At 34.7% G+C, this 15,382-nt stretch overlaps 1 protein-coding gene across 1 annotated transcript; it reads left to right on the top strand.

Moving 5' to 3' along the window:
- The first annotated feature begins 13,858 nt into the window (after positions 1 to 13,858).
- LOC145965711 (uncharacterized) lies at positions 13,859 to 14,889 on the top strand. The gene is made up of 3 exons (XM_083089374.1): positions 13,859 to 13,997; positions 14,215 to 14,279; positions 14,404 to 14,889. Exons 1-3 carry the CDS (start codon positions 13,959 to 13,961, stop codon positions 14,699 to 14,701), a joined length of 402 nt encoding a protein of 133 aa, XP_082945500.1. The 5' UTR covers positions 13,859 to 13,958; the 3' UTR covers positions 14,702 to 14,889.
- The last annotated feature ends 493 nt before the right edge of the window (positions 14,890 to 15,382 follow it).

Here is a 15,382-nt window from a genome sequence, read left to right as displayed (position 1 = left end):
CTTTTTGAGTTATAAGGCTTGAAATCATTTCTTAATTTTACATAAACCGTAAAATATCTTGTAAAATATTCATTTTTCGATTATCTTACCTTAATACTTTTATGTACAAAATAGTGAGAGGAATCAATTGATGTAAAGAAAAAACATAGTTGTTTCGAAGAAAAAATATGTAATTGGCAATTAACAATTACATATTTTTTCTTAAAAATAACTATGTGTTTTCTTTACACCAATTGATTCCTCTCATTATTTTTTACATAAAAGTATTAAGGTAAGATAATCGAAAAATGAATATTTTACTAGATATTTTATGATTTATGTAAAATTAAGAAATTATTTCAAGCCTCGTAACTCGAAAAGTACTCAATGAAGAAATACTTTATTATAGTGTTTTGGAAAGCTCTCGAGAGCTGCAAGAATATGCAATAAAAAGTAGGGGGTTCTATTTAAAAAATTGACGGTGACCTTCACGTGATCTTCAAATGACTCTCCAAGGTCAAATCATTGCCACCATCTTATGGCACCCTTTAAGCCATACAACTTTTGTTTGAAACATTTTTTTATTTAACACCGTTTCGGAGATATTTGAGCGTATTATTTAAAATGGGACACCCTGTATATATATATTTATATATGTAATCTGTATCATTTGATTCTTCCTTGATTTGTTACGATTAACTTTTTAGTATTGTTATTTATACTCAGGAATGATTTATCAAGAAATTGTGAACAATTATATCGGTAATTTCTATATGTTTTAATTCAAATTGATTATAGTTAATCTATGTCTCTTTTGTCTTGATTAATCACTCAAACAATTCAAAGTGTTTCACTTTGAGAAGAGCAATCGATTTCAACTGTTCTTATTTCTTCCGGTTTTTCTTCTGGCTACATGAATGAGACACATTCTTTCTGACATAAAGATTCGCAATTAGAAATATCTAATTATGAACATCAGTGTTTGTAAATAAGTCAAATATGCATGTGTGATTTGTTCATACTAGTTCTTGGTCAATTTTGATATTTCAAAATGTCTCAGTTGATTTTTATTATATTTCTTTATAACTTTCTTCAGAATATTTTTGATATGATATATGTATATATACTGGGTGTCCCATTTTATTTTTGTCAGTCAAATATCTCGATATTATTTAGAATTAGAAAAAAATATTTCAGACAAAAGTTGTATAGCTTGAAAGGGGCCATAAGATAGTGTCATTGGTTTGACCTTGAAAAGTCGTTTGAAGGTCACATGAAGGTCATCTTCAATTTTTTAAATGGAACCCCCTATTTTTTATTACTTATTCTTGTAGCTTATCTCGAGAGCTTTCCAAAACACTATATAATAAAGTATTTCTTCATTGAGTACTTTTCGAGTTATGAGGCTTGAAATAATTTCTTAATTTTACATAAACCATAAAATATCTAGTAAAATATTCATTTTTCGATTATCTTACCTTAATACTTTTATGCACAAAATAATGAGAGGAATCAATTGGTGTAAAGAAAACACATAATTGTTTCGAAGAAAAAATATGTAAATGGCAATTAACAATTACATATTTTTTCTTTACACCAATTGATTTCTCTCATTATTTTGTGCATAAAAGTATTAATGTAAGATCATTGAAAAATGAATATTTTACTAGATATTTTATGGTTTATGTAAAATTAAGAAATTATTTCAAGCCTCATAACTCGAAAAGTACTCAATGAAGAAATACTTTATTATAGTGTTTTGGAAAGCTCTCGAGATAAGCTACAAGAATGAGTAATAAAAAATGGAGGATTCCATTTAAAAAATTGAAGGTGACCTTCACGTGACTTTCAAACGACTTCAAGGTAAAACCAACGACACTATCTGATGACCCCCTTCAAGCCATACAACTTTTGTCTGAATCATTTTTTTATTTAATGCATCGTTTCGGAGATATTTGAGCGTATTATTTAAAATGGGACCCCCTGTATATAATATGTTTCTTTATCGCGAAATAAACTTTTAATTTCTTGCAAATATTCTCGATAAAAAGTTGCCATTTTTATTAATTTTATATATATATATATATATATATATATATATATATATATATATAATAAAAATGACAACTTTTTATCGAGAATATTTGCAAGAAATTAAGAGTTTATTTTGTGATAAAAAAACATTATTTAATTTATATCTAATTTATAATTATTATCAATTTTTATTAAAAAATATTTTAGAACTTGTATATTTAAGATTTTATTTAAGATTTTATTGAAGATTTTATTTCAATAAAAATCTAATATACACATGTATATCGCAGAATCAGTCAGCATTCTTACATCAAGTTGCCAAGTTCTGTATTAAAAACCATGCACATATTTAAATAAAAAATTGTTATTTGCATTTTGTATTTGTAGAAAATCATATACATATATACGAATAAAAATAAGAAAAATCAATAAAATCATACACACATACACATACAATAAAAAAAGAAAAAATGACAGGGCAGTAGAAAATGTGATGACTGAGATTATATGGATTATGGTGATGCAGTGGTGTATGGTGTTTTATGTACATTATATTCATTCTATTTCCTCTCTCCCTATGTGTATACAATCATTATTAGACCCTTCTGTCATATTATTGTTACAATCGTATAACGATTGAAGGTTTTGAGGCAATAATATGCTAAGTGAAACGACGTGTTAGATCTTAAGCTCATATTTATTTGCTGGCTCCTTTGTGTTATGGATGAAATCATCTATATTGTTTAGAAGAAACACTATGAAGAACAATATGAAGAAATAAGTTCGAAAATTTCTTGTATACCTATGAAATTGATCTTGTGTGTGACTTAATATATTATTATCATGGCCCATCAACTTATGCTTAATGCAATTTAAGAAATACGCATTAGATTGTGTCATACTTTTTCTAAGTATATTTAATTATGTTACTTATCGATATAGATTATCTGTTATATATGCCGCCATAATGTTAATTTTTTATCTATAATAGTAGTAATTATATATTGTATAATTATATATATATATATATATATATATATATATATATATATATAACTGCAATCTTCGAAATTACTCTGTATCCGTCGCTCAAATGTAAATAAAGTAATATTCGTTTAATATGGGAAGTTATTTAGGGCCAATTTCACCAAGTGTCTTATAATCGGCGTTTAACTAAACTTCGTTTTATGTAAACGAAGATTTTAATCTCGATTATGGACGATTAGATTTCACCAATTTTATAGCAGTGCACTTAACTCTAGTTTAATAAATCGAAATTTAAGTGTAAAATAACACTGGCAACATTGCAAATATAAAGATATATATGGTGATGACCATTTGACAATAAGTCATATAACCTTGAAACTTGCCGTTAGGTTTCAAGCAGTGGAAATAAATAAATAGTACAGCTTTGAAAAATGTCTGGAGCCGCTTCTAGTGCTAAGCGCAAAAGAGGGGAGGAGCGATGAGTGTGTAGGCGCGCGGCGAAGGCTCTTCCCCTCCCCAATCACCGCTTCGCCGCGCGCCGCCATTATGTTACAGTGAGATCGCCTTCACCGCCACGCACTTCTATTAGTCACGCGCATTGGCCGATCTTCTTTAATTAATTTTTCGTTAATTATTGCAAATATCGCAAAATAATATAGGACCTTCCTTCTTAATTTGAGCCAATCTACCTTCACACTACGGGACTGCGAAAAATTTCCTGACACCCTGTATAATAGAGTGCAAAAAGATGCTCGAGTACCGATGCTCTCAGTACTCGTGCCAAAAATGAACAATGGGGGAAAATTGCTACAGAATTTAATGCAAACTCTACGTTCGTGGAGAGAAAATGGCAGGTGCTTAAAAATCTGTGGGAAAATTTAAGAAGGCTAAATCTGTTATGATACAACAGAATCAAAGCATTTTTACCACAGATATGTTGCATATTTAGATAGATAGATAATCTTTATTGGTTAGCCAAAAGGCCTAAAGCCAAGGGACTTGGTTTACATAAATTCCTTAACCTCACACACTCTCGCTCTCTCTCACGTCTTCCCTGTTCTCTTCGCCCTCTCCTCTCTTTTCCTCCTAACCGCTTCCATCCATCCCACTGCGTCCTTCCTTCCTTCCTCGCTTAAGATATCCTTTATTCTAATATTCATACTGTCTACATGACTCCTCATGTGCTCAATTATTCCTTCCTCTTCCTCGCAGATCCGGCATCTTTTTTCAGCTTCACCTTTCCAGTACTTGTTCCTCTCCTCCTCGTTCCCACACCTCCACCTTGCTATTAGCTTCTGACTTCCTTTCCTCCCTTCTTTCCTCAGATATTCCGGCAGTCCCAGTGTTACAATCTCCTTATACCGTATATTGTATTTCGAATTCCTTATCTTACCCTCCACCCATTGCCCTAACCTCTCTCTTTCTCTCTCTTTTATTATCTCACATACGTCCATATCTCCTACTCTTAATTGCTTAATTCCCTCAGAGCTAAACCCGTTCTGCCTATAAAAACCTTCCCTTTCATCCTCCTCTCTCTCACTCGTTCCCCTTTTCTCACTTTCCTTTATGCATTCTATGGTATGTTGCATATTTAAAACACACAAATGCACTTTCTTCTTCTTCTATGGCTCGACGGACCTGAAGAGATCCTTGACCTTATAGAGAATTGTCCCCCAACTATCACGGTCCTTAGCCACGGATTTCCAGTCTTTTAATCTTAGTAGTTTTAAGTTATCCATGACTGCTTTCCACCATCGATTTCTGGGTCTACTCTTGGGCCTCCCGCTGTGTATATCGCCGAATAGTATCCTTTTGCACGGGTTTTGTTCCTCCATTCTGTGCACATCCCTGGCGAAAATAAGAAACTGTATAAAGCGTTAACAACCGTTGAGTGAGGGTTTTCTGAGAGTTTATATGCTTTTCAAACTTTGTAAGAGCACTTACATAACGCTGTTGGGTTTTGAATGCTTATCAAACGCTGCAGTGTTGCAATTTTTGTTCTACAAACTCTTTATATAATGTTACATGAAAGTTTTGCAATGCTGAGGTAACATTTTTCAGAGTACGTTCAGTAAACGTTGATACATCTTCGTGTACAGAGTTTACTCAGACTTTTCAAACGTTTACGATTACGCTATAACGTACAAACGTCTTTTAAACGCTGCAGTGTTGCAATTTTTGTTCTACAAACTCTTTACTAATCGTTTTTAAACTCTCGACGAACTTCCACAAACGTTCATGTAAACGCCAAACAAACGTCTCATTTTTGCCAGGGATCCCTAACAGCACATGTAGATACTGAGAATGTTCGAAGAATATCGCAAAAGTACAATGCATATATTCTCAGAACACTCGAGATACATACTATGATATACTAAGTATATACTAAGAATGCTCTAATGTCCGCCTATTTTGGTTAATAGCAAATACTGAGAATATCTTGTAGTATAATTCATATATGTAATAAAAATACTTTTAATAAATGCAGTAAACGCACACACTATTTCTCATTTTAATTTCAAATAATCTTTTTAATATTCTGAATCCCAACAAGGAATCCAGAACAACTAAACTACTAAACAAATGAAAAATTTTAAATTAAGTCAGTTTATTATAAATTAAACTGACTAAAAAGAAAAAAGAAGAAATTTTGGAACTCATGTTAGTACCAGTCCTTTATGTCCATTTCACCAAAAATTAAGTACGAGTTTAGTGGCGCGCGTAGCGGCAAAATAAGGAAACACATGCAATATTATAGAATATCCTGAAAATATACGAGAAAGAACCCAGTAAGCAAAATGTTAGCAGGTTGGCAGCAGATTGGCAGCAAATTCGATCAGAATCCCACACCAGAACCATAGCCATCTGTGTCCGCATTAAGCTTTTGTTTTGGTGACAGAGTCTGTAAAACATAACCTGTCAACAAACTGTCGGCAGAAATCGAGCAGGATCTGCGCGATGCAATTTGATGTTAGATTGCCAGCAGAAACCGAGCAGAATCTGCGCATGCAACCTGATGGCAAATTGACAGCAGAAACTGCACAAGATTTGCGCTTACTTTTATTAATATTATATAAATGCAACAAAATTGATTATTACAAGTGCTAAATAAGAATATTATCGACAAGTTAATTACAATTTTCTTCTAAAATGGCATATATGTCATATGTTATATCGTAATATATGTTAATGTAATATACACTTCTCGCAAAAATTAAGGGAGCAAAAAAAGATTCCAAATTTTTCGGTGATTTTTGACGGGCTGTATTTAGGTGAAAAATGGTCGTATCGAGGTCGTTAAAAAAGCATTTTGAAGCTCCAAGATTCTAGTTTTCAGATTTTTTGCTCAAAAATTTTTAGGAACAACAGTTTTCACGTGAACATAACAAATAGCGCGAAAAAAAATTTTTGCAAATTTCTTGCATCTTATTTTTCGGTCCACGGGCTTGGAAAAATTTTTTTGAGCTAAACCATTGCATGGGTCAGATAGCCTGTTTATCCAGCTTTAATTTCTTTTTTTAATTTTTTCTCTACGTTAATTTCTCGCGGAGCTATCGGATTTTGAATGAAAAAGAATCCTTTTGTCTTCAACCACTGATATCTCAGCAACCAATGGGCGTATCGAAAATTGAAGGGCAGTTTTGAAATCTGGAATAAATTTCCTACAAGATTCCTCCACGAGTTTTGGGAAAAAAAATTTTTTCTACCCTCGGTATTGAGTTGTAAAAAGTGAAAAAAAGTGACTTTTTCCCTTGTTTTGGTAAATCGACTGCATCTTTGCAAATATTGATGGAAAGACTGATGTTTGAAGGAATTTTTACAGTTCAATATACCCCCAATAGCCCTGTAAATCGCCAGATCGATCCACTGAGCGGGTTTTCTGGACCGATTGATCAAAATTTCAGAAAAAATTAAAGGAGCAAGATTTTTGTTGCTAAACATCGTGTAATCTCCTTAAAAATGGAAAAATTAATTTTTTTTCGACTTTTCTCACAATTCTGCATCTGTTACTGGTTAATTTTGAAAAAAAAAAAAATTTTTTTTAATTTTCAAAAAAAATTTTTTTATTATGACAAAATCAATTACTGAAGTTTTCTTGCGAAAATTTTGATTTGTTACTTATCAACCGCCGGCATTTGCGTTACCCAAAGCGTATCACGTGGAGGTTGCACGGTCGGATTTACGCTTCTTTTGTGCTTACGCACATGTGTGTGTGTGGTTCTTTAAGAAAAATGAGACCCCGTGGTTCGTCAGTTCCACAGTATTTTATGACTCCAAACTCATTCTCTGAAGAGAGTGTGTGTGTGTGTGTGTGTGTGTGTGTGTGTGTGTGTGTGTGTTTAGTATCTAGTGTTGCCGCCTCTACTCCGAATCACCGCTTGCAACCTTGCACGCATATTCGAAATGCAATTCCGGATCATCGACTGCGGAATCCTTCGCCAAGTTGCAATTAAGGCGCGCTCTAGAGCAGCCAAATTGTTTAAATTTGGGTAATTTTCACGCAATCGACGGCCCAGGACATCCCAGACGTGCTCAATAGGATTGAGATCAGGGCTCATCGCAGGATGCCTCAACAACGTAATGTCATGTCTCTGAAAAAACTGACGTGTTATGTTCGCTGTGTGAGGGCGAGCATTATCCTGCATAAAAATGAATCCTCTCGTGTTTTGTCTTCGAGGTAACACAAACGGTCTCAAGATTTGGTCGATGTAGCGCCTAGCATTAAGGTTTTCGCGGACAATAACCAAAGGAGTTCGCGATGACCGTGAAACTCCAGCCCAAACCATCACTGATCCTCCATTGTAAGCTGCAACGGGACGAATGAAGTTTTGTGCATAACGTTCTCCCTGACGACGCCAAACTCGGGGTCTTCTGTCGTTACCGTACAGACAAATTGGAATTGCATTTCGAATATGCGTGCAAGGTTGCAAGCGGTGATTCGGAGTAGAGGCGGCAACACTAGATACTAAACACACACACACACACACACACACACACACACACACACACACACTCTCTTCAGAGAATGAGTTTGGAGTCATAAAATACTGTGGAACTGACGAACCACGGGGTCTCATTTTTCTTAAAGAACCACACACACACATGTGCGTAAGCACAAAAGAAGCGTAAATCCGACCGTGCAACCTCCACGTGGTACGCTTTGGGTAACGCAAATGCCGGCGGTTGATAAGTAACAAATCAAAATTTTCGCAAGAAAACTTCAGTAATTGATTTTGTCATAATAAAAAAATTTTTTTTGAAAATTAAAAAAAAATTTTTTTTTTTAAATTAACCAGTAACAGATGCAGAATTGTGAGAAAAGTCGAAAAAAAATCAATTTTTCCATTTTTAAGGAGATTACACGATGTTTAGCAACAAAAATCTTGCTCCTTTAATTTTTTCTGAAATTTTGATCAATCGGTCCAGAAAACCCGCTCAGTGGATCGATCTGGCGATTTACAGGGCTATTGGGGGTATATTGAGCTGTAAAAATTCCTTCAAACATCAGCCTTTCCATCAATATTTGCAAAGATGCAGTCGATTTACCAAAACAAGGGAAAAAGTCACTTTTTTTCACTTTTTACAACTCAATACCGAGGGTAGAAAAAATTTTTTTTCCCAAAACTCGTGGAGGAATCTTGTAGGAAATTTATTCCAGATTTCAAAACTGCCCTTCAATTTTCGATACGCCCATTGGTTGCTGAGATATCAGTGGTTGAAGACAAAAGGATCCTTTTTCATTCAAAATCCGATAGCTCCGCGAGAAATCAACGTAGAGAAAAAATTAAAAAAAGAAATTAAAGCTGGATAAACAGGCTATCTGACCCATGCAATGGTTTAGCTCAAAAAAATTTTTCCAAGCCCGTGGACCGAAAAATAAGATGCAAAAAATTTGCAAAAATTTTTTTTCGCGCTATTTGTTATGTTCACGTGAAAACTGTTGTTCCTAAAAATTTTTGAGCAAAAAATCTGAAAACTAGAATCTTGAATCTTCAAAATGCTTTTTTAACGACCTCGATACGACCATTTTTCACCTAAATACAGCCCGTCAAAAGTCACCGAAAAATTTGGAATTTTTTTTTGCTCCTTTAATTTTTGCGAGAAGTGTATGTTATATCGTAGTTATATCTCATATAGCGAAGGACTAATTAAATTAAATTAAATTAATAATAAAGTAAATGATGAAAGTAAATGTAACTTGTAAAACTGGAGATATAATTTATTTAGAATTAAATTCTTGCTTTATGCCTCAAATAGGCAGTACATGAATAATTTACTATTTATCATATTGATTCCAATCAGTTTAATATTCTGAATCTCATCTGCTTGTATCAGATATCAGAAATTAAAGTGATAGAAATTAAAATGATAATTACTATATTTTTAGTCTTTTATTCATATTCGCGACTTTATAATATATATTTCTGACAGAAATTAGGTTACGAGAAAGTACAGCTCACGCGGTAAGTGAAGGAACTATCGAATCATGCAAACTCTGTTCCGTTTCTGCCGTCAATCTGCTATCAGAGATTGTGTGCGCAGATCCTGCTCGATTTTTGTTATCAATTTGCTATCAAATTGCGCCTCACAGATCCTGTTAAATTTCTGCTATCAATTTGCCGTCAGTTATATCTGCAGGCTTTACTCGATTTCTGCCGATAATTTGACATCAAATTTCATTGCGCAGATCCTGCTTGGTTTCTGCCGACAATCTGTTGTCAAATTGCGTCGCACGGATCCTGTTCAATTTCTGCCATCAATCTGCCGTCAGTTATATCAGCAGGCTCTACTCGATATCTGCCGAGAATTTGATATCAAATTTCATTGCGCAGATCCTGCTCGGTTTCTGCAACCAATCTGATATCAAACTGTGTTGCGCAGATCTTGCTCGATTTCTGCCACCAATCTGCTATGATAATTTTAAACAAATCCTGTTCAGTTTCTGCTATCAAATTATGTCAGCAGGTTTTATAACATTTCTGCTGACATTCTGTTATCATTATTTGATATAACAAATTTTTTATACAATCTGCAATCTTACTGTCGACAAAAATTTGTAGCAGAAATTGACAAAATCTGTTTGAACAGACTTTGCTGACTGGGAATATACTAATACGAGATATACAAAATATATTCTGAGAATATATGATAAATAATATACAACAAGAGATGTTATGTGATTATTCTCAGTATATTACATCTGTAACGTATATTTACAGTATGAGTATAGAATATTCGAATGATATCGTGTGCTGTGTGGGATGTTCCAGCCATCTAGCCTACCGCTTCTGATGTGTGCTACCATATCAGTGTCATTAAATAGTTCATACAGCTGTTTCGTTTTTTTCTATATTCATTTTCGCCTATCTTGTTGGCGCCGAATATCCTTCTTAGTATCCTTCTTTCAAAGACGCTCAGCTTCATGGTGTCCATGTGCTTCAACGTCCAGCATTCCGATCCGTATGTTATTATGGGCCTTATGAGGGTTTTGTATATTATTATCTTGGTCAGTTCTTTGGCTCTCAGCAAGGGGGTGAGGCTGAAATACGCTCCGTTGGCTTTAGCTAGTCTTTTCTTTGTCTCTGTTGATTCATTGTTGTCTGATGAGATTATTGATCCAAGGTAGGTGAATTTGTTTACCACTTCGAAGGAGTATTACCCCTGATTCATTCTCTTTCCAATGCCTTTCCTTGCATTTTGAGATCTGAACACTATCATAAATTTTGTTTTTTCTTCGTTTATTTCCAAACCTACCTTTTTTGATTCCCCGTTAATTGCTTCAAAGGTCTTTCTTACTGTTTTCAGGTTTCTTCCTGCTATATCCAGGTCATCAGCATATCCCAGGACCTGATAACTAGGTGATATAGCAACGTGGCATTCCTTCTGATATTCGCTCTTCTCATTACTGCCTCCAAGACCAGATTAAACAAGATTGGAGCCAATTCATCGCCCTGTCTGACTCCCCTGTCTATTTTTAGGGCCTCCGACATTTTGCCATTGACTTTGATTCTTCCCTTCGAGCCTATTATTACTAGTTTGCATATCCTTATCAGCTCCTCAGGTATTCCCAATTCCTCCATTACCTTCCATATTTCCCTTCTGATAATGCTGTCGTATGCTGTTCTGAAATCAATAAACAAGTGATATGATGAGATGTTATGTTCCCAGAGTTTCTCTCAGAGTTTGTCTCATAGTGAACAGTTGGTCTGTGGTCGCTCTGTCTCTCCTGAAGCCGCTTTGGTATTCACCCAGCACATTTCCATATATCGCTTCCAGCTTTTTGCTTAGGATAGTTGTTATGTGGTTACCTTATATGCGGTGCATAGCAGTGTGATAGCTCTGTAGTTTTGGCATACTGTTAGGTCTCCCTTTTTTGGGATAGGATTTATTATTCCAGTTGCCCAATCTCCTGGCGGTGTTCCTCCCGCTTGCCATATGATTTTTACTATTCTATGTAGAATTTCATGTGCTGTGTTTCCCGCGCTCTTTAGCATCTCACCGGTTATCGCGTCTATTCCTGGGGCCTTGTTGTTTTTCAGAGTCCTCAGAGCAGCCGTCACATCATCTGCTGAAGGCATGAGCTTGAGGTTCTCCTCTTCCTGTTTCGCGGGCTGCACTTCTAAACTGCTCTCTTCATTAGTGAAAGCACTGGTAAAATGCTCTACCCATTTCTGCATGATCGTTTCCTGGTCCGTTGCTAGGGTGCCATCTGACGTTCTTATAAATTTACATTGCGGTGTATAACTCGCTTTGACCTCCTTCACCTCCCTGAAAAATTTCCTGTTCCCGTTTTTCCTTCCATAGTGACACTTTTGTTCCAGGTGTTTTAATTTTTCCCGGTAGAAAGTTCTTTTCTTCTTTCTCAGCAAATCCTTTGCTTTTCGTCTTGCCTCCCTATATTCTTCCATACGTCCCCTCATTCCGTTGCTGATAAGCCTTTCCCTGGCGTTCTTGTGTTCGATGACTTCCCTGCACTCCTCGTCAAACCATTGATCCCGAGAACCCCGCGGTTTCTCGCCCAGTATTCCTTCCGCTGTTTGAATTATGCTGGTTTTTATTCTTTCCCATAGGCACTCTATTCCTTCTTCTTGACTCCAATTATTAGTCCTTAGCTTGTCTTCCACCGCCTTTTCAAACCTACCACGTGTTTCTTCGTTCCTTAATATTTCGCTGTTCCACATCTTTGCTCTCTGCTCTTCTGACCTCCTCTCTCTATGAGTCATTTGGTTCTCACCTTCGCAGTCACCAGGAAGTGGTTAGAATCTATATTGGCTCCTCTTTTTGTTCTTACATCTGCTATGTGTGGCGCATATCTTTTATCCACCAGGATGTGGTCGATCTGGTTCACTGTACCATCCGGCGATCTCCATGTTCCTTTATAGATTCTCTTATGTGAGAAGTAGGACAAATGCACTTTAGTATGGGCAAATCTCTAATGGCAATCAGATTCTCTTTGTAGGAGGTGGCTCACCCAAAAAATTTATAGAGGATCCAATTCTGGAAAAAGACATTACATTAATTCGACCGAATGTTCAAGGCTATGTACCCAGTCAGCAAAGTCTGTTCAAACAGATTTTGTCAATTTCTGCTACAAATTTTTGTCGACAGTAAGATTGCAGATTGTATAAAAAATTTGTTACATCAAATAATGATAACAGAATGTCAGCAGAAATGTTACAAAACCTGCTGACATAATTTGAAGCAGAAACTGAACAGGATTTGTTTAAAATTATCATAGCAGATTGGTGGCAGAAATCGAGCAAGATCTGCGCAACACAGTTTGATATCAGATTGGTTGCAGAAACCGAGCAGGATCTGCGCAATGAAATTTGATATCAAATTCTCGGCAGATATCGAGTAGAGCCTGCTGATATAACTGACGGCAGATTGATGGCAGAAATTGAACAGGATCTGTGTGACGCAATTTGACAACAGATTATCGGCAGAAACCGAGCAGGATCTGCGTAATGAAATTTGATGTCAAATTATCGGCAGAAATCGAGTAAAGCCTGCAGATATAACTGACGGCAAATTGATAGCAGAAATTTAACAGGATCTGTGAGGCGCAATTTGATAGCAAATTGATAACAAAAATCGAGCAGGATCTGCGCACACAATCTCTGATAGCAGATTGACGGCAGAAACGGAACAGAGTTTGCATGATTCAACAGTTCCTTCACTTACCTCTACGTGAGCTGTACTTTCTCGTAATCTAATTTCTGTCAGAAATATATATAAAGTCGCGAATATGAATAAAAGACCAAAAATATAGTAATTATCATTTTAATTTCTATCACTTTAATTTCTGATATCTGATACAAGCAGATGAGATTCAGAATATTAAACTGATTGGAATCAATATGATAAATGGAAAATTATTCATGTACTGCCTATTTGAGGCATAAAGCAAGAATTTAATTCTAAATAAATTACATCTCCAGTTTTACAAGTTACATTTACTTTCATCATTTACTTTATTATTAATTTAATTAAATTAAATTAGTCCTTCGCTATATGAGATATAACTACGATATAACATATATTACATTGACATATATTATGATATAACATATGACATATGTCATTTTAGAAGAAAATTGTAATTAACTTGCCGATAATATTCTTATTTAGCACTTGTAATAATCAATTTTGTTGCATTTATATAATATTAATAAAAGTAAGCGCAAATCTTGTGCAGTTTCTGCTGTCAATTTGCTATCAGGTTGCAAATCTGCGCAGATTCTGCTCGGTTCCTGCTGGCAATCTAACATCAAATTGCATCGCGCAGATCCTGCTCGGTTTCTGCCGACAGTTTGTTGACAGGTTATGTTTTACAGACTCTGTCGCCAAAAGAAAAGCTTAATGCGGACACAGATGGTTACGGTTCTGGTGTGGGATTCTGATCGAATTTGTTGCCAATCTGCTGCCAACCTGCTAACATTTTGCTTACTGGGTAAATGCCTTTGACAATGATGGGCTTAATATCTCAGAATCAGGTAAAAAATTTAAAAATTTAAGCCATCAATTATTACTCTTGTTTTAAGTTTCCCAAATAGAAAATTAGTGATATATTCTAGCTGTGTAAAAGCATCGCGTTTTCTAATGTAAATGCATGCATCATACTTTGTTTTTACATAATTGTTTAAAGACTATAAAATATCACTTATACACTTTGTGAAGAGGCATTAATTAAACACATACATTTCTTTATAGTCTCTAATGAAAATGACAGCAACAACGATGATGATATTTTTAGTGAAGTGGAAAATGTTACTCAGGTAAGTTGTGGCTGGTTTTGTCTCTTTCTAACTATAAGTATGTTATTCCAATTATACATGGAACATTTTCTGATTCTACGAGTTGATCTAAATGTGAGACAATTTTCTGTCATTATTTTTGTAGATTTTATACAAAATCAAAGATTTTAGAAAAATGTATCACTTTGTCCCAGGATACTGGGGATTGGTCGACTTACACACCAGTAATGCTCAGAACACTTAGAACATCTGTTCTCAGTCAAAATCAAGATTATTTGGACATTACAAATGCATCAATTATATGTATTACTGATTTCGAAGATATCTTGAGAAGAAGCAAACAAATGCCGTGTTCCACATCTTCAGCCATCTTAACAGAAGTGATTAATGTCACTTCTGCTACTATCTCACAACTTAATGGCAATACTGAAATATTTGAATAAATAAAAGTTATTATTGGCCATCTAATACATCCTTATCTCATACATCTTGCTCCACATCCTTATCTCATACATCCAATCCAGTTAGTATTAAAGTCTACGAGGCATTCTACTAACCGAAGAAGGCCAGTCCTCAAGCAATCAGAAGATTTACTTGCCCAAACAAAAATAAAAACATTGATTTACAGCAATGAGCAAACTGCACAACAACATGAAATAATATTGAGAATTCTATCCTTGTAAGAAAAACAAGAACAAGAAAAATTAAAACAAGAGATTGGGAAGACAGAGCAGGAGAAGCTACGTACTGAAATTCTTCGAGAAGAATTGCAAAAGTTAAAGGAACATTAAGTGATTTTATAAGTTTATTTATTTAGAAGATATAATTTAATTTCATGTTTTGTGCTTTTATTTGAAAGATTATCTTTTCGTTGCATGTTTTATTGTCTCTATATTGTTTTCCAAATGAAAACTTAGTAATATATTCTGGGTGTGCAAAAGCATCGCATTTTCTAATGTAAGTGCATGCATTACACTTTATTATTGACTGCATTTCTTTGTGAGGTATGATTTAATCTTACGTTATGTTGTGTTTATTTCAAGATTTTATTTGTACGTTTGAAATTATTTATTGTATAAATTGACGTCATTAAAATATTTTCTCATATAAAAGTACTAAAGAAT

The sequence above is a fragment of the Camponotus vicinus genome, unplaced genomic scaffold, assembly GCF_025532165.1.
Source record: "Camponotus vicinus isolate PSW18456_S1 unplaced genomic scaffold, iyCamVici1.0 SCAF_14, whole genome shotgun sequence".
Lineage (NCBI taxonomy): Eukaryota > Metazoa > Arthropoda > Insecta > Hymenoptera > Formicidae > Camponotus > Camponotus vicinus.
This window is presented reverse-complemented; position numbering and strand designations above follow the sequence as displayed.